This window comes from Mirounga leonina, unplaced genomic scaffold, assembly GCF_011800145.1.
Source record: "Mirounga leonina isolate KUSES-001 unplaced genomic scaffold, KU_Mleo_1.0 Mir_114, whole genome shotgun sequence".
NCBI classification, from domain to species: Eukaryota; Metazoa; Chordata; class Mammalia; order Carnivora; family Phocidae; genus Mirounga; species Mirounga leonina.
This window is the reverse complement of record NW_023270265.1, coordinates 20,932,685-20,953,579: the sequence shown is the minus strand read 5'-3', so window position 1 is coordinate 20,953,579 and position 20,895 is coordinate 20,932,685. Positions and strand designations below refer to the sequence as shown.

The 20,895-nt window shown below is 46.2% G+C and overlaps 2 protein-coding genes across 4 annotated transcripts in view; one reads left to right on the top strand and one right to left on the bottom strand.

Moving 5' to 3' along the window:
* Nucleotides 1–15,544, bottom strand: part of CEP55 (centrosomal protein 55) — a 42,671-nt gene extending 27,127 nt beyond the window's left edge. The window contains exon 1 of the mRNA XM_035025254.1: nucleotides 15,493–15,544. The gene's annotated coding sequence lies outside the window, so the exon portion shown is untranslated. The remainder of the gene's footprint in view (nucleotides 1–15,492) is intronic.
* The window catches only part of MYOF (myoferlin), a 153,238-nt gene continuing 133,847 nt past the window's right edge, over nucleotides 1,505–20,895 (top strand). For all 3 annotated transcript variants that reach the window (XM_035025232.1, XM_035025241.1, XM_035025221.1), the window contains exon 1: nucleotides 1,505–1,681. In XM_035025232.1, coding sequence (XP_034881123.1) covers nucleotides 1,594–1,681 — 88 coding nt within the window. In that variant the 5' untranslated portion in view covers nucleotides 1,505–1,593. The remainder of the gene's footprint in view (nucleotides 1,682–20,895) is intronic.

Genomic DNA, 20,895 nt, shown 5'->3' with positions numbered 1-20,895 from the left:
GACATAGCTCAGAAATGGTGAAGCAGGGACCCATCCTCAGGTCTGGCTGGCTACTAACCCCAGGCATCCTCTAGGGATCTTACTCATCAGGCTACACCACCTAACACACCCTCAGGGTCACAGAGATTCTGTAGTCAGGCTCCTCTGAACATTTCCCCTGGGCCCATCTGTGCACTTCCTAGTAAAAGTCTGTTTAACCAAAACCCCCCACCCTCCGTATCTGATCACTCTTGATACCTGATAGGGTTTCTCATCCTCCCCGATCACCCAACTGATGTCTGGTCATCCTGATCTACCTTCAGCAAAAATCCTGTTAGGTCTGTTTAACCAAAACCGCCTTTTCAAACCCTGATGTTTCTTTTCTTTCTTTTTTTTTTTTTTAATTTTATTTATTTATTTGAGAGAGAGAGAACGAGAGACAGAGAGCACGAGAGGGAGGAGGGTCAGAGGGAGAAGCAGACTCCCCGCCGAGCAGGGAGCCCAATGCGGCACTCGATCTTGGGACTCCAGGATCGTGACCTGAGCTGAAGGCAGTCGCTTAACCAACTGAGCCACCCAGGCGCCCCCAAACCCTGATGTTTCTTCCTAGTAACTTTGCATCCACTGGCCCCCTCACTGACTATAAATTCACACTTGCCCATGCTCTACTCCGAGTTGAGCCCAATCTCTCTCCTCCACTACAAAATTCATTGCAGTGGTCCCTATATCTATTGCGATGGTCCCCTTCCCTTGAATAAAGCCTTAGGAAGGGAAGACACTGCTGGGGGTTAGCTCTGAAAAAGTGGAGAGCCATTTCTCCATTTCCATTGAAGATTGTTAGCAGCTTTTGATGGACCAGGAACACCTAAGTGCCCAGCTGTCATCTCTTAAGGATTTTTGAAGAAATCCTATGCTGAATCCTTTTGAAAGGCAAAAGATCAGCTCTCAATCCACCCAATTTTGCAAACCCTCTGGATTGGGTTTACTTGCAATAAATTCAGTTATTCCTCTGCCATCCAACAGGAGGCACCCTTGAACCGATTTTCTTTTTTTTTAAACATAAGTGGTTGCTGAGTGGGTGTGTTCAACAGCATGAGAGAAGAAACAGCAAAAGTAAAAAAAAAAAACCTAATTAAAGTTTTAAAACTCCAGGAAGCTCAGAAAAGAATGAAAAGGGGAGGCTGAAAACCAATCAATTCGGCTTCACGATTTTTGGCTAAAAGGCAGCAGTGTCCTGGTGGTCTCCTGACCTGGCCGCATTTATTAGCGCCAACCCACTTCGGTTTCATTTGTTGCACATAATTATTTTTAGTTGAGGTTTGGTCCTTTTCGCTTCCACATTTCTCAATTCTTAAGCGGGTGCCGCAGGCGGGGGCCTCGGGAGTTGGGGTGTCAGTTTACACTTAGCCTTCAGTACAGGATCCGTCAGAGATCCACCCATTTGCCTTTCCCCCTGCGCTCGGGACTGGAGAAATCTGCCTTCTTCACCGCCCCCCCACCCCCACCCCTCCGCAACCACCACGCCCTCCCCCTGCGGTGCGGCGCGCCCGGAGCCCCAGCGCAGACCCGGCTCAACTCCGTTGGCTGGAACTTGCTTTCTGCCCAGGAAGAGCCATGCTTCGGGTGATAGTGGAATCTGCCAGCAATATCCCTAAAACGAAATTTGGGAAACCGGATCCCATCGTTTCTGTGGTTTTTAAGGGTAAGGAAAGTTTTCTTCTTTTTCTCAGGTCCTGTTGTGGAATGTGAAGCCTCGTGGGTCACACCTTTGCCACTAAAGCGAAGCCTCTCTGGCTTTACCTGTGCAGGTGAGGGGAGAGGACCCACTTCCGTGGAAGGCATTTCATTTTCCCCCAGGGTATTGAGACGCATTGAATGACCGGAAGTTTTAACTTTAATAATGTGATTTCTGTAAGCCCGTGTAGGGAAAAATTTGTTGATCCCCAAGTTTTCAGTCTCAAAAAGGCCTGTGTTGGTTCAAAGTAAGTTTCGGCAGTCTTGTATGCATTTTTATTGTCTCTCTTTTCAAGAAATGGGTGACAGAGGGAAAAGTGCAGTTGCGTTGTTCCAGGTACCATTACTCCATAAAACAGCCCACTCATTGCCGCTTCCTCACCGGATTTCTGGGAGCTGGGGTGAGGTTATTATTTCGGATTAGTTTGTTTTCATGTTGTTTTGTGCCGTTTTGTAATTGTTCTTCATCTCTCCAACTTGGAGAGTGTGTGTTCCGTAGCTTTTAAGTTGCTCATAGAGGAAAGAGCTCCAAACAAAGCAAGTCTGTGGTTTGGTCATCTACTTTGGTCTTGCTGAATAACCTTGGGCAAGTGACCTCATTTCTCTGGATGTCAGTTCTCTTTTCTGTAAAAACAGTGAGGAGGGTTTAGATTAGATCATCTTTACAAGGCCTGCTGTAATTCCCAAAAGTGTATTCTTTTATGACACTGGATTGCAGTGGAGGACAGGAGTGGCTAGTTGTGACGGCTTACTCCCAGGCATTGTAAGTGATCCCAGTTTTGGCCTGGGAGATGTGTCTAAATCTGAGTTTAGGAGCTTTATCATTTTCTGTTTGTTCAAGGTCACTGGTAGATGGCCAGCTCACCTCTGGCAGGAGGGATGAGAGCCAGAGGGGAAGACAGAGAAAGTAGGAGCCTTGATGGGCAAGGGGTTCCTGACCACGCCTCTGACCACACCTCCAACGTTTCTCTCTTCCTCCAGGAACCAACTACTTCTCCCTTCCAGTTTCTGATATATCTATGCCTTTCTCCTTTCTTTTGTCTATTTTATCTATTTCTCTTATCAAAACTTTCTCTACGAGCAAGAAAATGAAAGAAATGAAACCCAAAGCTGTCAGATGGTTGTTTAGTTAAAAAAAGAAAAGATTAGAGGGCAAAAGTTCAGTTCTTAAAAGACGATGTGATTTGAGAATCTGGTTGGTGAATATCATGTAGTCATGTTATGACAATGTTCACTTGCACGCATTAGTTGCTTTTAAGTCTTCTGTTTATCCTTGAAGTAATTGCGTAATAGGGACATAACATGAAAAGTTTGTACCTTCACCATTGACATGTAAAAATATATTGGGTTCAACCTGGTGATGTCATTATTTGAGGCAAGTCATACAGATTATAGAGGAATTAGAACTTAATACTGGATTGAAATCTGACTTATATTTTGTCTTCAATGTATATTCAGCATTGGTCAAAACTTTCAAATGACTAAAAATATGCCTGAGGCTATCAACATAAAAACTCAGTGGAAAGTGGAAAACTTCAGTTAAATTGGGCAAATGTAGTCTCTCCAAATAATTATATTTACTAGATCATTTAAACTTGAGTCTCTCTTCCAGTCTCCTTTGGTTGTGCAAACTGGGTGGTAAAGTCGGGCAGTCATTCGTCTGACAAGCAACCTGACAGCAGAAACAACTCTGAGCTCTGAGTAGGAAAGCCCAGACTCTGGCTGATATTTACTAAATGACCCAGATTTACCACCCAGGCCTCCAATTTCTGAGCTGTGGAATGAAGGAAACTGATTTCCTCGAGGTTCCTTCTGGCTACAAAATTTTATCATTTTATAGTTCTATGTATTGCTCTCACCAAGATGTGGAAGGCAGAGCCTCAGGTACTGGAGCAGATACTGGAACAGAAATGGCCTATTTCTTGCTCTCAATCTCTTTCATAGTTTTAAACACTAGTGCCCGGCAAACCCTTTCCAGGTGTGCCTCCCAGTTTTGACACTGTGTATAATTAAGTAACATTAAGTGCTGACAGAACTAAGGATGCTTATTCCAATGATATGTCTCTCCGAGGGAGCAGGGAGTAGAGCTGGATGCGCTTCACCGTATGGTGTGGAGGGGTGAAGTGTGGAGAGTAAGAGGTAAAAGGCCCTAAGAGAAGATCAAAGAAAGCCCCCATGTTTACTGAAATGTGTAAAATACTAACCTTTGAGTACATAAAATGGCAAGGTCAGGGCAAAAACCAATTCTCCTCCAACTCCAAGATGGTAGGAAGAGTGTCCCAGTGATGGGTGTTGGGGGTGATGACTGCATAGACCCTGAGGCCCCGTGAGACTGTAGTTACGCTGTAGTAGAGAATGTGCTGCATCGCCAACCAACCGGTTTAGAGTTCACCTCAGTCTTTTGTGTTCCCGGCTCTCCTGAGGTTGACTACCGAACTTAGCACCTGGTAGGAACCAGGAGGATTTGGGAGTTACTGGAGTCCCTATTGAGACAATGTCATGGATGTTTCGCAGTGCAGGAGTAGATTATGAAAAGCATGAATCTTATTTGATTTTTAACATCACTGGGGCGCACCAGCTTCTGAAAGCTAGCTCCTAAGGCCAGAGCACTTGCAAGCTAGAGGTGGCCATTCTCTCTTGAGTTCCATGCAGATAGCCAGGCTGTGAAGCTGAATCTGGCTGAGATGCCCGCAGCTTCCCTCAACTCCAAGACATCATGATGCCTCCAACACATCAGGCTTAAAATTTGTTTAAAAGTAATATTTAAGACATTTTTAAATAAAAAAATAATGCAATGTAAGAACAAAACAAACAATCCAGAAGGGATTATACAACTCAAAAGTAAAAGTCCTCACCACATTCCTCCTATTCTTTCTTTCAAGCCACTCTTACTACCTAGGAATAACCAGTCAGAAAGGTTTGATTCGGATTCTTCTTGACTTTTTGCTACCGACATGTAAGTTGTTACCACAGCTCCTCATTAGCCGTGTTCCTGCTGCAGTGGACTTGCTCTCACAGTGCATATCTTTGTGAGTGTGTGCATTTCTGAAGGACAGATTCTTTTTGTTGTTGTTTCCTTTTTGTGTTGTGTTGTTTTTTGGTTTTTGGCTTTTTTCTTTTTTCTCTTAAAGATGGTTTTGCTGGTTATTGCCATGGATTTCCATTTTCCCTTTGGCTCAACTCTTGCTTTGGTGTCAAATCTCTTAGCATTAGATTGATGGAGAGGAAATTTTCTTGCAGTCCTTAATATTGCTATGCTTTTACAATGTGACAACATTGCATTCATATGAAACATCCAGCTCCTAGGGTGCATAGTTGTTGCAACGATAGTATTTTTCTCATTCCATCCTTAGGATATTGTCCATTTCATCAGCCAGAATTTTCTGTTCTGGTCTTGTGTAGATCATTGACTTGCGAAAGGGCTATTATTCAGACGGTCACCAAATAATTGTCACATTATTACCTATTTTTCCAGATACCTGTTATTTCATTTGGACTTGTTTTTGGAGTGAAATCCTAGATATTTCTAGGACCTCCTTTTAAAGAGCTTATCAACTTTGTAGTCTTAAGGAAGCCACTTGACCTCTCTGAGAATGCTTTCTTTTTCTTCTTTTAAAAAATGGGAGTTTTAATGGCTTATCTGAAAGGGAGTAGATCTGTAGAGATATCCCAAGGCTGGGATTTATGCAATAGAGAATTTTCTGACTATTTTAAGCAAAAAAGCAGTTTGCTATTTGAAAATTTACAGTTAGATTTTTTAAAATAACCTTTTAAATAAGCAGAAAAGCTATGGAATTCCATTTAAGAAGGATGAAGCATGATGGGGGAAAGATCCAGTGGGTCTCATTCACTGTCATCTGTGAAGGCATCTGGGGAGCAGCCCACATGGGGACTTGGTTTATCCAGATACACCATAGGACTAGTCAAGAAGATTCCCACAGGCTCAACTAACAATCATGCCATGCTGATACTCCCATAGAACCACTGTCCTGCATTTACTAAACACTCAAGAAAGCAGAAGTGTTTAATCTACTGAGTCGTTTCCCTCACTTCCGGGAGTACAGAGCTTGGAGAATCACCACCTAAGGAAAGTGGCCCCACTCTGTTGAATGAAGCATGTGAACTCTCAGAGGTATACTTCCCAAAGGCACATTTTACAGGCTCTCAGTCATTTACAAAACCACAGGTGCCTTTTAAAAATGAATGAATGTGGTTTGTTTTTCTTCCCCTCGCCTACAACATCTCTTACATACATGCATGCCCTCAAGGCATACCCAAAGTTGCTGGTATTTGCTGGTTTGGGTTTACTGGTGAGTTTCTCCATCCCCATGGGATTTGGCCCTGCCAAAAAGGAATGAGATTTTTATATCCTCTCCAACCCCTAGCATATCGTCGATGTTGAGCATACATTTTAGATGTTGACCATGGAAGCAGAGCTGGCAGGAGATTTGAGACAGCTTAGTGCAATAAAGTCATTGATTCTTGGTCCTGAAGGGGACCATCAGAAGTCTGCCAATCTCCCTTCTTTCAGGAAGAATTAAACTTAATATTCCCGAAGGTGCTTTGTGGATGAAGCTTGGCAAAGGGTCACTTCACACATTCCTTTTTTTTTTTTTTTTTTTTTAAGTTTAGTAAGCTCTACACCCAGCATGGGGCTCAAACTCATGACCCTGAGATCAAGAGTCACATGCTCTTCCAACTGAGCCCACCAGGCAGCCCTGCACATTCCTGAACACTGAGCATAATCAATTCCTAGCACCTGTTACCCAGGGACAAATCGGTGTTGTAGTACTTTCTGCATTCTTTTTTTTTTTTTTTTAACGATTTTATTTATTTATTTGACAGAGAGAGAGAGAGCGAGAGCGGGAACACAAGCAGGGGGAGTGGGAGAGGGAGAAGCAGGCTTCCCGCCGAGCAGGGAGCCCGATGCGGGGCTCGATCCCAGGACCCTGGGACCATGACCTGAGCCGAAGGCAGATACCCAATGACTGAGCCACCCAGGCGCCCCTACTTTTTGCATTCTTGATGCTGCAAGGAAAATGTGAAGCTGTTAAGATTTTATGGTGAAAATTCATACATGAACTGTTCAGTGGCCTCTAATGAATAATGCATGTGCCATGACATGGCAATGGTCACCTATCCTTGGTGTAGTATCTACAGAACAACTGTCCTGTGGAGTAGGGGTGTGCTGTGAGTGGCTCCGAACACGCAGAAACAGCTGCCTGGACAACTGGTACCTTAAGCTTTATCAGCTAACTTAGCATTAGGTGTTCGGTGGCAAAGCTCTTGGGCATTCGAGTGCAAAGGCCCTGGGCTTTGGAGCCAGGGAGGCCTGAATAAAAATCCCATTTCCCGTCCTTTACTTCCTATGTGCTCATGGGCCAATGAATTAAAATTTTCAGCTTCGGTGTTCTTACTAACATCTACCTTACAGGGTTGTTTGAGGATTAGATGAATATACTTGTGAAATTGCACATGGGAACCCCTAAACTTCTTTCCCCATTTGATAACATTTGCTTTTATGGAGGTCCTCAAGCACCAGACAGTATGTGAGGAATAAATCTAGAAAAATATACATAGCGTGGTTTGGTCTCCTAGGCCTAGGAAATCAACTAGTTAGAACACGAGAATGAGAAACAAACCAGAACAGATGTATGGAATTACAATGTAAGAGCAGACAGAAGCAGAATAATCGCTGGGGGGAAGTATCACTTGATTCGGTCTTAAAGGATGAGGAAATTGGACAGAAATGAGGAGAAGGAAGACATGCCAGGCTCTGAAACAGCACAGAAACGCCAGGGAGCCATGGGCTTGTGTGATGAGGGTGACAGAGGGTAATCCAGTGTGGTTAGGGATGGCACTTTACTCACAAACCGGTGGGGAGACATTAGGCAGCATTGTGGACAGGTTATTAGTACTAGCGAGGGTGACTAAAGAGAAGGTTTACTGGTTGAGGTAAATGCTTTGCAGGGCAGAGGGAGTTTATCCCAGGGCTAGAATGAGAAGGAAGGAATTAACATAAAAGATACTGAGAAAGCAATCTGACTGAATTAAATGAGTAAGAAAACCACACTGGGCAGGCTCATTGGGCCATCCTTCCTCACACTCTTCTGTGAAATGGGACTCACACTGCCTTCCTCCCAGCCAGGGTGTTCACCCTGCAGGTGAGTACAGGGCTGGGGGCGGGGGGTGGCTCTGCAGGGGGCCAGCATAACAGGAGCTACCTGAGACAGGAGGGAGGGTGCCCACAGAGGGAGAGAAGGGCATAGAAATAGTAAGTGACAGGGAAGAAAAATTTTGCTGTTTTCCCAAAAGCCGACGGGGAGCATTTCTAACCAAGCTGAGCGGTGGCCTCATTCACATAAGGTCCTTCTCTCCCTACCCGGTTGGCCTGCCTGAAAGATAAGGTGTCATGGCCGGCAACTGCTTAATTGCAGGGAACACATACCCGCAAGCTTGCTCAAATAAAGTGTGGTTTTGTCTTTTTGTTCTTTCCCCAAATCTAGAGAGAAATCTTCCAGAATCTAAATCATGGGCTTCACAGGAGCCAGAATTGTGTCAAGCAGGGTGGCGTTCACTCTCACTCCCCCAAAGACTACGGGACGTCATGCCCTTCTTCCTCCCTGTGCATGACGTCCGTTTTCTCTCTCTGCACTGGCTGCCTTCGTGGAATCTCCTAGTCCTACTGCTCTGCTATTGGCAGTGTGCATGGGGCTTTGGGTTACTGTGGAGGTGACTTGGTCTGCGTTCTATATCTGCTACAGCCTCAGTGTCTCTTCTTTGAGGGAAAGATACCAGTTGGCTCAGTTTTGGGCAGGTGTTCACCCCTGGTCTAATCAGCTGTGCCAAAGGATACAGACTCACAAGACAGGTATCCCAGATGCCTCTACTACACGAGCTGAGCTTTGAGGGCCTAGACCATGAACTACCTGGTCCAGCTCCCTGCAGCTGGGGCATTTGCTGCTTTGCCATCTTGAAGTTACTATCTGACCAACCCCGCTCCATCCCCTAAAAGAGCCCCCTTCTTTCTGTAATCAACACAATACATGTAAAGTGATAAGCTTTGGACTGGGCAGACCAAGTTTCACTCTTGGGTGTACCATTGGGAGCCAAATATTTTTGATAACTATATTTCTGAGACTTTATTTCTTCAACTATAAAATGAGGAGAACGATATGTACCTCACAGGGACATCATAAGGATCGACAATGATTAAATATCTAAAATACTATCATAGTGTCTGGCACATAATACAGATCTTCTTTGACTTATGATGGGGTTACATCCCAATAAACCCATGGTAAGTTGAAAACGCATTCAATACACCTCACCTACAGAACATCATAGCTTAGCCCAGCCTAACTTGAACATACTTAAAACACATTGGCCTACATCATCTGGACAAAATCATCCACCACAAAGCCTGCTTTATAATAAAGTATCGAATATCTCATGTAATTTATTGAATACTGTAGTGAAAGTGAAAAACAGAATGGCTGGCTGGGTGCAGAATGGTTGTTAAGTGTATCAGTTGTTTGCGCGTGTGATTGTGTGCGTGATTGGCAGCCGTGCTCCCTGCCCCTCCCTGCCCCTGCCCAGCACCGTGAGAGTATTGTACTGCAGAGCGCTAGCCCAGGAAAACATCCAAATTCAAATTTCAAAGTACGTTTCCACTGAATGCAAATTGCTTTTGCACCATCATAAAGTTGAAAAATTAAGTTGTACCATCCCAAGGCAGGGACCATCTGTAGTTGTATGGCAAACACTAGCTTCCTCCCCTTTTTATGTCCCCACTCCTTCCCCCACCCCACTGCTGGGGTGGGGCATACAAAACCCTGGGGGCCATCTGAGGGGTGGCCCAGGCTTAGATGAAGAAATGGGATGCTTGGGGGCGCCGGGGTGGCTCAGATGGTTAAGCGTCTGCCTTCGGCTCAGGTCATGATCCCAGGGTCCTGGGATCGAGTCCCACATCTCCCTCTGCCTCTCTCTCTCTCTCTGACTCTCATGAATAAATAAATAAAATATTAAAAAAAAAAAGAAATGGGCTGCTTGGTAGCTGTGGCGTACAAGCAGGGGGAAGGCAGAGCCAATGTCTGATTCCCTGAGCGCGCATTGTAACTTCTTGAGGAGGCCCATGATAGGTTCTTTGTTGTTGCTGTTGTTTTAATTGTGGTTAAATGTATATAGCATAAACATTACCACTGTAACCATTTTTAAGTATACAGTTTAGTAGCATTAAGTACATTCATGTCCTTGTGCTTTCATCACCATCTTCAGTCCCCAGAACTTTCTCATCTTCCCAAACTGAAACTCTATACTCATTAAATAATAATTCCTCATCCCCCACCCCCACCCCCGCCCCCGGCAACTATCACTCTATTTTCTGTCTCTGTGAATTTGACTACCCGGGTACCTCATGTGAGTGAAATCATTCGATATTTGTCCATTTGTGGCTGGCTTATTTCACTTGGCCTAATGTCCTCAGGGTTCATCTGTGTTGTAGCAGGTGTCCGAATTTTTTCTTTTGGTAAGACTGTATGTATACGCCACATTTTGTTTATCCATTCATCCATCAGTGGGCACTTGGGTTGCTTCACCTTTTGGCTACCGTGAGTAATGAAGCTCTGAACATGGGTGTACAAATACTGTTTTTGAGTTCCTGCTCTCCATTCTTTTGGGCATAAAGCCCAAATTGGAATTTCTGGGTCGTGTGGTAATGCTGTGTTTAATGTTTTGAGTCACCACTACACTGTTTTCCATACTGACGGCATGATTTTACTAGCATTCCCACCAGCAATGTTCAGGGTTCCAATTTCTCCACATCCTCGACAGACTCTTATTTTCTGGTTTGGTTTGGTTTTGTTTCCATAATGGTCATCCTAATGGATGTGAACATAGTAGATTCTTAGCAACGCTCTGTTGACGTGGATTTTCAGCTCCACGTACCTCAGAACTCAGAGTGAGGCTCTCAGCAGCGTAGTCTGCAGCCTCAGTGGCCGGCAGCAAGGCAAGCCCTTCTGCGAAGGGGGGTAGGGGGGCACACAGCAGCAGCCTGAGCGAGGCTGATGACCTGTTAGCCATTGGAGCCCTGGCCCTGTGATGTCTGTGTGGCCGAGCTCATGCCAAGAGCCATAGCAGAGCTGAAGGCAGATGGGAAATAGCCTTGGTCCCCTGCAATGCCAGGCCTTCTGATTGGTCTGGGTTCCCCAGGGCAGGGCTGGAACCAGAGGTCCTAACAGGTCCCTCCATATTTGTCTCTCCTACCATCCTATACTCCTTCGTGGTTCCTGTCAAAACACACAGTTATATATTTGCTGGCTTACTTGATTTCTGTCTGCCTCCTCCATTGGAAAGTAAGCTTCATGAGGTCAGAGACTGTCTCTTTCCCCAGCACCTAGCTTAGTGCTTGGCAGGTAGTAGATGAGTAATAAGTAGTTACTGAATGAAAGGCTCTAGCTCCTCATCTGATTCACTCTGGTCATGATACCAGACCAAAGTGAGTCCCCTCTGCTGTGAGTTACAGACAAAGACTACACCATGTGGAGTTGCCTCTCAATGTCATCTGCATTCGTACAAATAAGGAGATCATGGAAATAATTCCAAAGGCATGGGCGGCTCCTTTTATTAGAGCTTGGGATGAATATTCAGAGGGGGATTTTAACATTATAGTGAGCTGAGGTAACTGTTGGGCACTTTCTGGTTTATCTGCATACAGATCCTCACATGTTTCTTTTCCTGTTCCAGCAATTCATTCATTAGCTTTGCTGAGCGAAATAAGTCAATCAGAGAAAGACATGTATCATATGATCTCACTGATATGAGGAATTCTTAATCTCAGGAAACAAACTGAGGGTTGCTGGAGTGGTGGGGGGTGGGAGGGATGGGGTGTCTGGGTGATAGACACTGGGGAGGGTACCTCTGAAACAAATAATACATTCATGTTAAAAAAAAAAGAAGATAGGGGCGCCTGGGTGGCTCAGTCGTTACGCGTCTGCCTTCAGCTCAGGTCATGGTCCCAGGGTCCTGGGATCGAGCCCCGCATCGGGCTCCCTGCTCCGCGGGAAGCCTGCTTCTCCCTCTCCCGCTCCCCCTGCTTGTGTTCCCTCTCTCGCTGTGTCTCTCTGTCATATAAATAAATAAAATCTTAAAAAAAAAAAAAAAAAAAGAAGATAGTAGGAAGGGAAAAATGAAGGGGGGGAATCAGAGGGGGAGACGAACCAGGAGAGACTATGGACTCTGAGAAACAAACTGAGGGTTCTAGAGGGGAGGGGGTTGGGGGGATGGGTTAGCTTGGTGATGGTTATTAAAGAGGACACTTACTGAAGGGAGCACTGGGTGTTATACGCAAACAATGAATCATGGAACACTACATTAAAAACTAATGATGTAATGAATGGTGATTAACATAACAAAATAAAAAATGTTAAAAAAAAAAAGATGAAATTGACAGGCAGAAACTTCTGGGAGTTTCCTGGAAGTCAGTCAATTCAGGGGTCAAGGGGTTTCACCGGTGACAGTCAGGTTCTCACAGGCCAGAGGGACCAGATGGAACCAGGGCCCTCTGCCCACAAACTACAAAACTGATCTTGAATACCTAAGACTTCAGAGTTTCCACAGGCTGTTTGGAATCCACTAAGCTGCACCACAAAGGAAGCTGGAAGGAAGGGGAGCCCCAGCCTACCTCTGACCATGATAGTAGGGCTTTGGTCTTATTAATGGCAAGAAACTTCTCTGCATCTCAGTCTTCCCAGCTGTAAAGTGGGTATAAGACCTACTTTTGAAGGTTGTAAAAGTCAAATGAGGTGATGTATTTAAGGTACTTGGACTAAAAATAGGTGTTTACTGGGGGCATCTGGCTGGCTTAGTTAGAAAAGCATGCGACTCCTGATCTTGAGGTTGTGAGTTTGAGCCCCACGTTGGGTGTAGAGATTATGAAAAATAAATAAATAAACCTAAAAAAATAGATGTTTACTCTGACCTGACCTCTTGAAGTTTTTCCCTCTTTGCATGTGGCAAAGTGAAAAATTAGTGGTCTAGGTTAGGGACTAAGGAAGTAAGAAGTTTGCAAATCAAACGAGAACAGCTGATGCCAGACTTTTATGCTCTCCTCTCCCAAGGTGAAGCTACGAATCTAGAAAACAGGTCTAGGTTGGGTGCATCTTTTGTCAAAACAACTAGTCCATGTGGTGATACTAAAGCAGAGATTTACTCGTTTTTATTTACTTCATTCGGCAGTCACTTATTTGTGTGCTCGACTATTTGGATCAGAGCTGTCTCCTGAAATGTTCTAGGATGGGGGGGATGTTTGAGATCTGCCCTCTTCGCGATGGTAGCCATGAGCCACGTGTGGCTGCTGATCACTGAAATGTGGCCAGTGTCACTTGAGGAACTGAACTTTTAATATTTTCTAGTTTTCATTGATTTAGATGTACACAGCCGCGTGCGGTTATTATACAGCACAGACAGCGGGAGGACAGCCACCGCGGTGAGGAGTGCAGGTCTTCCTCTCACTCACTGCTGCGCAGCGTCTCCGTACCTCAGTTGTCCCATCTACAAAATGGGCAGGGTAACAGTCCCCACCTCAGAGTGTAGTTGTGAGGATCAGCATGAGTAAAAGGAAAGCACATACATAGAAAATGCTGTAAGCGTTCATTGCTACTTAGGTCTTCGGGAGATTCTGGCTTGGGGCAGGGGGGGTGCTGAGTACCAACCACTTGCTGTACCACCACCACCATTTATGAAACCCTGATGCTATGCCCCTACCTGTGCCTATTGTCTTATTTAATCCTCATGGGCATTTTGAAGGAGTAGGTCTTACGTCATCTTCATTTTACACATGGAGAAACAGAGGCAGGAACCAGTCAGGATTCAGCTCAGGACTGTCTGATTCCATAGTCTCCCGTGTGCATTCCCCAAGGTCAGCATGGCTAAAGAGGTAACACGCAACGTCTGCCTAAAACAACCAAGTCGAATTACGAACGCTCTCTTTCCACTGAGTGGATTGAGTGGCTCAGTGTGTGGGGATCATTTGGACCCAGGCTGAGAGAGGAAGAACATGTACCAAGAACACAAGAACTTAAAAAAAAGAAGAAAAGCAAAATGCAGCCTTCCAGGGGTGAGTTCCCACAGGGTAATGAAAGTCTTTATGACTTGCTGTGACTCAGAAGCTCGGAGCTATCATAGCTTAGCGGTGACTCATTCCTCTGATAATTGAGTCCGAGCCATTAGTGGAGACTAAAACTCTAACGTATTGCATGAAAACTATTAAAAATCTAATATTTGAGTGGCAGGGGGAGTCTCCATTACCTCACCTCCGATCCCAATAGCACAACTTACAAATTTAAAAAAAAAATTTTTTTTCCTTATCTCTCTTTCATGATTAAAAAATAAACAATTTTCTTTTTGCTTACCTCTCCTCATGGTCGGAATCACTGCCTGGACGGTCCTGTCTCCCTCCCTTCTCTCATTCACGGTCGTGTCTCCCTACTGCTTCTCTCAAACATAAATTCATTCAACAAATATTGATCCAGAGTGGACTCTGTCAGGCTCTGCACTCAGCACTGCAGGTCTGTTCAGGAACTAGCCAGACTTGCCCCTGCCCGCATGCAGCTCGCGGTCCAGCTGTAAACCCAGTGAGAGGTCAGTGAATTCAGAGTTCAGCGAGTTTAAACTCCTGGAAAGTTTGAACTTTTTTTTTTGTATTTCATTATTTGCAGATTATATTGATGATGAGAGCTAGTAAGCGCACCAGGTGCTTCATGTATATTTATTCACTTAATTCTCACCAAAAAATGAAGTCCCTCTTTTTATGGGTTTGGGGAGGGTGGGTTACCTTGGTCAACATCCCGCCGCAGGGTCCAGGCAGAGCTGGGACACACCCACCCACCGCTGAGACTGTGACACCCCCGTGTGGGGGCCTGGGTCTCGGCCATGTGTACTTTCGGCCCACCTAGGGTAATGCACACAGAGACTCAGGCCTCAGACCCCCATGGCTGAAATCCAGGCTCTCTGTCCTTCCCATTGTATTTCCTTGGGCAAATCCAGCCCTGGGGACATCTAGCCAGAGCCGTGCCAAGGCCTGGGGCATTGGTACCTGTGGGCCTGACGCCTTTGGCCTCAGAGGCCTCGTCTAGGGCTCCAAATGCGCTCTGGTTTGTCCCAGTGCACTGGACCCGTTACGATGCCTTCCCCTGTGTGACACGGCTTGAGGAAGGGGCCTCCCTCCAGGGCACTAACAGCATGAAAAGCCCTTTCCTGGGCTTGATCACATCTGTCCTTCACAAGTCTGGCTGGGGTCCAGGGCAAGGATTGTTTATACTCATTTGACAGATGAAGAAATAGAGCTTCAGAGAGGTCAGGAGCGGCCAAAGCTGGGCAGCCAGGATGAGTCGAGGAGAGACTAGAACCCCAGTCCTGAGATGAAGATCCGTGCACTTTCCCCCTGCTACGTGCGTGTCTGGCTTTCTCTGTGCTTGGCATCTCTCCTCTTTAAGTCTACTTCCATCCCCATCCCGGACACTCCCGGTTCCCAGTTCTGCCTCATACCTGAGGCAACTGAGCAGCCGAGCTTGCTAAAGAGCCCCGAGGTCAAAGCCATCCCCGGTATAGGCAGGAGAAGTGGGGACAGTGGATTAAACTGCTGGTGATGGCAAAAATCCCAGGGCATTTCTGTTTATCAGAGCTATCAGTGACTATTTCAGAAACACAGACCAGCCTTGCTTTGTATCATAGTTGCCATTTAGCCAAAACGCCTTCCCCAGAACCCGTTTGACAACATACCTGGAGCAGTTGGCCCGCCAGGGTTGGAAAGCGAGGAGCCAGAGATCCACCTTTAGCCAGGCAGAACCGGACGGGCCACCTGTCTCTGTGCTGCCCCCAGGTCCCTCTAAGTGCTGAGGGTGGAGGAGTCTCCTGCTGGCCCTGCCCTGGCCTTCGCGGCCCTCTGGATCCTTTGGAGATTCTCCAAGATGCTGGTGGCTGCCAGGCTGACTGCCGGGAAGAAGCAGCCCTGCCCAGAAGCCAGCAGCCCCCCCGCGGGCCACACAGCCAGGGGAGAGAACGGCTCCAGCAGGGCAGAGCCTAGCGTCACTGGGCTCTTGCTCTGGGGACTGGGCCCTGCCCTCTGGCGAGGCTCCACAGCTTGGGAAAGCCCCTGGGGTGCACAAGAGGTGCTGAGCAGGTGCCATAGTAAAAATAATAGCTCCTGTTCGCTCAGTGCTTCCTGTGTGCTGGGCCCTGTGCCGAGCACTCTGTATTCATGTTCTCACTGAATCGTTAAAGCAACCCCAGTAAAAAAACTTCCATGAGCTTATGAAGTTCAATTCACTCAAATCATGGGGAAATTACTTGAGGGGAATAACGATATTAGTAAAATATAGTCCCAGCCTTCAAGGAGTCAGTCTGGTTGGTCTTAATCCTCCGATTCAGGCAACTGTTCTGTGTCTCTGCCTGCCAGAGTCTGAATCCCGGCTCCTCCACTTACTAGCTGTGTGACCTCTGATAAATTGCTTCGCCTCTCTGTGTTTTGGTTTCTCCTTGTGTAATCAGGGGTGATCATAATAGAATTTACCTTTTAGGGTAGTTGCGAAGATTAATGAGACACTCCATGGAAAGCACTGGGAACGGTGACTAGTTCAGAGCATTTAATAACTGTTAGTCCTGCGTGGATAACTTCAGGGATTCTGTGATATTCCAGGCCAAATAGTAGTGACTTTATATATGTCTGTGACTATTTCTGAAGACAAAGGGGCCATAACCCAGGACCCGGAGAAGATGAAGAAGTATTTCTCAATGGGAGGTCAAGTTTAGATGCATGGCTGGACCTAGAGATCTTGTTGATCTACTTTGCCTACCAAAGAGCTAAGTTACTTAGGGGAGCTTTGTAAATGGGACCGCCCACTTCTCCTGGGGCCATGTCAGCAATCTAGGCCAGTGAGGACTTGGGGGTCCTTCATAAGGCACATATTCCACTAGACCTGGAGGAAGACTTAGAGATCATCTAGTCTAAATTCCCCAGGGTACACAAGAGGGACTCTGAGCTCAGTGGTTGAGCCTTTGTCTGAAATAACAGCTCAAAGAATCGGAGAGTTCACTGATTTGAAAGTCCAGTCGGAAGAGCTGGGCCAACCCTGTGATTTTCCCTGCAGCAGTGTGAGGATCAGTGAGGTGGGGTGTCTTTGGAAGTATCGAAAAAGTGTTACCATTGTAGATGCTATTACTTCCATGAGCACCTGGCATTGCTTATTGTATTAGGGTTCTCCAGAAAAATGGAACCCATAGGGTGTATGTGTGTGTGCGTGTGTGTGTGTGTGTGTGTGTGTGTTGAGACAGACAGATTGAGAGACTTATTTTAAGAAATTGGCTCATGTGATTATAAGGGCTGGCAAGTCTGAAATTTGTGGGGCAGGCCAGCAGGCTGGAAACTTGGGCAGGATTTCTATGTCACGGTCTTGAGGCAGAATTCCATCTCCCCTAGGAAACCTCAGTTTTTGATGGTTCGGATGAGACCCACAGCCACATGACAGAGCATAATCTCTTTTATTTAAAGACAATTGATTGCAAATGTTAATCACATCTATAAAATACCTTCTAGACTCAACAGCAACATCTAGACTCAAGTTTGACCAAACAGGGGGCACATAGCCTTGCCAAGTGACACATAAAATGAGCCACCACATGGGCCCTCGCAGCACGGAGGTGGCCAGTCCAGTCCTAGGAGGTCTGGTGATCTCTGGAGCCTTGTCCCTAAGGGTCCAGCACACTGTGTGGTAGGCGAACAGCAAAGGAAATGGCTCTGTGCGAGAGGGCGTGGTGCCTTGGCAAGGAATGTTTGTTCACTTCTCTGGAAACTTCATGCAGAGGTTGGCATGCAGGTTAATTACTGCGGTGGTGACCTTCAGTGAACAGAGAGAGAAGCAGGCAGGCTTGACTTATCAAAAAAACAGGAAATGTCCCAAAGAATGCCTTGAGTCATGGTCCGGAGTGTACTTTGCATTTGAGTCAGTTGTTCTGTTCTGGGTTGAAAGCATTTAATTCCTGTCCATAGGAAGAAATAGTCATCTTAATAAAATTAGAGATGAGAGCAGGGGGAGGTAGGTGCTGTGCAGAAAGGGAAAAGAGCTTCCCGTGACTTCATCTGATGTTTAGCACCTGCAATTTAGACCTTTAAAAAAAAAAAAAAAGTGGTGGAATTTTTGGAAAATTGAACAATATAAATATGTGACTGGCTGCTGCTAAGAAAGAAATTTATTTACTTTTGTTTTTTGGCTGACATATTTATGTGAGAATAGACTTTCAATAGCATATAATGTACACACATTTTGATAAAAATGAGAGCCTCCTTTTTAGAAGGGGTTGAGCTGGGTTTCTCCAGAAGGGGAGGAGCTAATGTTAGCAATGTAATCTTTACTTACTAGGGAGCTAGGAGGCACAGCGGTTGAACACATGGGCTGTAGAATCAGACTGGTTCTGAGTTAGAGTGTTTCTGCTTGGCTCTGTGATCTTGGGCAAATTACCTAACCATCCTGGGCTCATTTTGCTTATCTGCATATTGGGGATAAGTTACCTCTTGGGCTTGCTGGCAAGGTTCAATGAAATGACATACGTGCAGGGTTTAGCACAGGCCTGGCTGAGAGAGAAGGTACCCCCTAGAAGGTAGCCCCCTTGGCACCAGTGCAAGTGCGGGGGGATGGGGGGCAGCCACAGTTTCCACTGGAACAGTCCTACCTGGTCTGCGGTCACCTGGCACTTGCAGGCATTCGGCCGGTTCCCTTTGTTCTCAATACACAATGGAATCATGTGCTCAGGAACACGTATGAGAAGTTAATGCACAACTTGGCTTTCCTTGTGGGATTATGAACCTCTTGAAGTTACAAAGCCCAATGTCTAACACCCTCTTTACTAAATGGCTTGTATCAGCCAAATGAAGCTTGGCTTAGCTTGGCAGTCATGGCTTCACAGGGTGACCATAACCTTCCCACACAGCCTGGTTGCCTCTGCTCGTTTCCACGTCCCGTTGGTTCCAGCCACTTGGGCTGTGTTATGTCCCCAGACATGACCTGTGCTCTCTCCCCTGTGGCTGACCCACCCACCCCATTGCCCCCACCTGGAGTGACCTTTTCATCCCAGCTCCACGTTTTCAACTCATCCTTGTCTTTCAATCCGCATCTTGGCCTCTGCTTCCTCTGTGAGACCTTATCTGGTGCCCCCAGCTTGAAGTCATCTCCCCTTTTCAGGTGTATCCCCTCTGATGGCAACTGCAGCCTTTTCCTGTATCAGTCCCCTGTGGCCACATCTCCTTCCTTGGTGGAGCACCCGAGGGCAGGAAGTGTATCTTGGGTATCTTTGTATCCCCCACAGTATCCAGCTCAGTGCCTGGCCAGTGATATTTCAAATATATGTATTAGATAGAAGAATGAGAAAACTCACTAATGTTTGTGGAAGAACTCACTTAGTGGACCATTTGCATGGGCTGAGCTATGAGGTCCCTTTGCCTGACCGGGGCAGGCATTATTTCCATTATCCCCCTCTCTGACAGGAGGAAGCTCCAACATGAGAATGAAGTAGGCAAGAACATGGTGGGTTTTTGCTGTTTGCTGAAAACATGTGTCAAGATTCCTTTGGCTCTTCTATTCAATAGCCCGTGAACTCCATATGTGGAATGTTTGGAGACCAAGAACTATCTTGTACTCTTCTGTTTCCCCAGTTCCCAGCACATAGTAGGCGCTTAATAAATGCTTGAAGATGAATGAATGAACAAGTGACGCTCCCTTTTTCACACCCCTCAACTGCTGACTCTGGAACAGTCCTGCCCCTACTGGGGGAAGGGGCAGGGGGATCTGTAGTAGTGGCTCAGCACCAAGACCCCTGTGCAACATTTCTTCTTATATGCCGATTCCCAGGTCAGTAACCAGGCTTGGGATTCAACTCAAGTGAGCAAATACTGGCTATTTCCACAGCCTCTCTGGAGCCCTTGTCCCTGTCTTAGCTCCCTGCCTGGAATCTTGGGGACTTGGAGACCAAAATTTTGCTTCGGTACCATCCTTCAGGGACCCAAGTCCTGCCTCAAGCCCCTGTGCCCAATTCCTATAAAATACTTGCTGCTTTCTCCTTGCTTTACTTACTTGCTGTGACCTCTTGCAATTTCCCATCTTTTCTCTCGAAGGTCTGCTGTGGTCCCAGGGTGCAGATTCACTCTTTCCTGACTCAGTTCTCCAACCACCCAGCCCTGGTTGTGGCAACAAGGGTGGTGGTGAGCTGAAGGGAAAGGAATGGTACCATTTCATGCTTGTACAAGGCAAGAATTCCTAACTTTTGTGAAGGCCACAAACTCATTTGAGAATCTGATGAGATCAATAAACCATCTTCCCAGAAAAACTTACAGATGTCACATTGTGTGTTGGAGCAAATAGCCTTAGAGAGTCTCAGGATACTCTCAAACCTGACCTTGGACATTCCTGTGGCCATTGCTCAGGATGCCAGGCCCATCACACATCTTATGTTTATGCGTTTTCTTTATCCAGTGCTTCTGACAGCTTCCAGTGAGGCACTGTGTTGAGGTGGTGAACACACACTCGGGGTTTGGAGCCAAGGAGACAAAGGTTCAGATTCTGGTTCTCTCTCTCTCTCTCTTTTTTTTTTTTGTTAGCTGTGTGACCTTAGGCAAGTTAACCAGCTTCTCTCAATGCTTTGTCTGTAAAATGGGGATGAGAATGTTAACGTTGCAAGGTTGCTGTAAGGATTTAGAGACGCTGCAGTAGAATGCACATCCGGGCGCTTGTAGATGGTTGTTTAGAGGGAGCTGCTACCATTGTGGAAAGAAGCCATCTGTCCAGCTCTGTCAGTTTAAACTTCTCTTGGCTCCTCTTTCTCTCAAGAGTACTTGCTTATACTGTAACCACAGAGGAAAATTGAGAGGTTTCCATCAGATGGCAGGAGGGGTGAGTGGGGCCAAATGGCAGTGTGGGAGGGGACAGTTCAGCTTCTCGGGGGTATTGGAATCAGATCCGTGGAGGGGTTCTGTAGGCCACCTAGAAAGACCACAGTTAGAACTGATCAGTGCAGGTCCAGGCATGAGCCGATGAGCAGAGTCATGCTGAAGTCTAGAAAGGGAAGCCAGCTGGGCTCTGGGAGCCACTCAAGTGGAAAAGTTAATGCTTAGCAGAGTGAGGGTGGTGATTCATG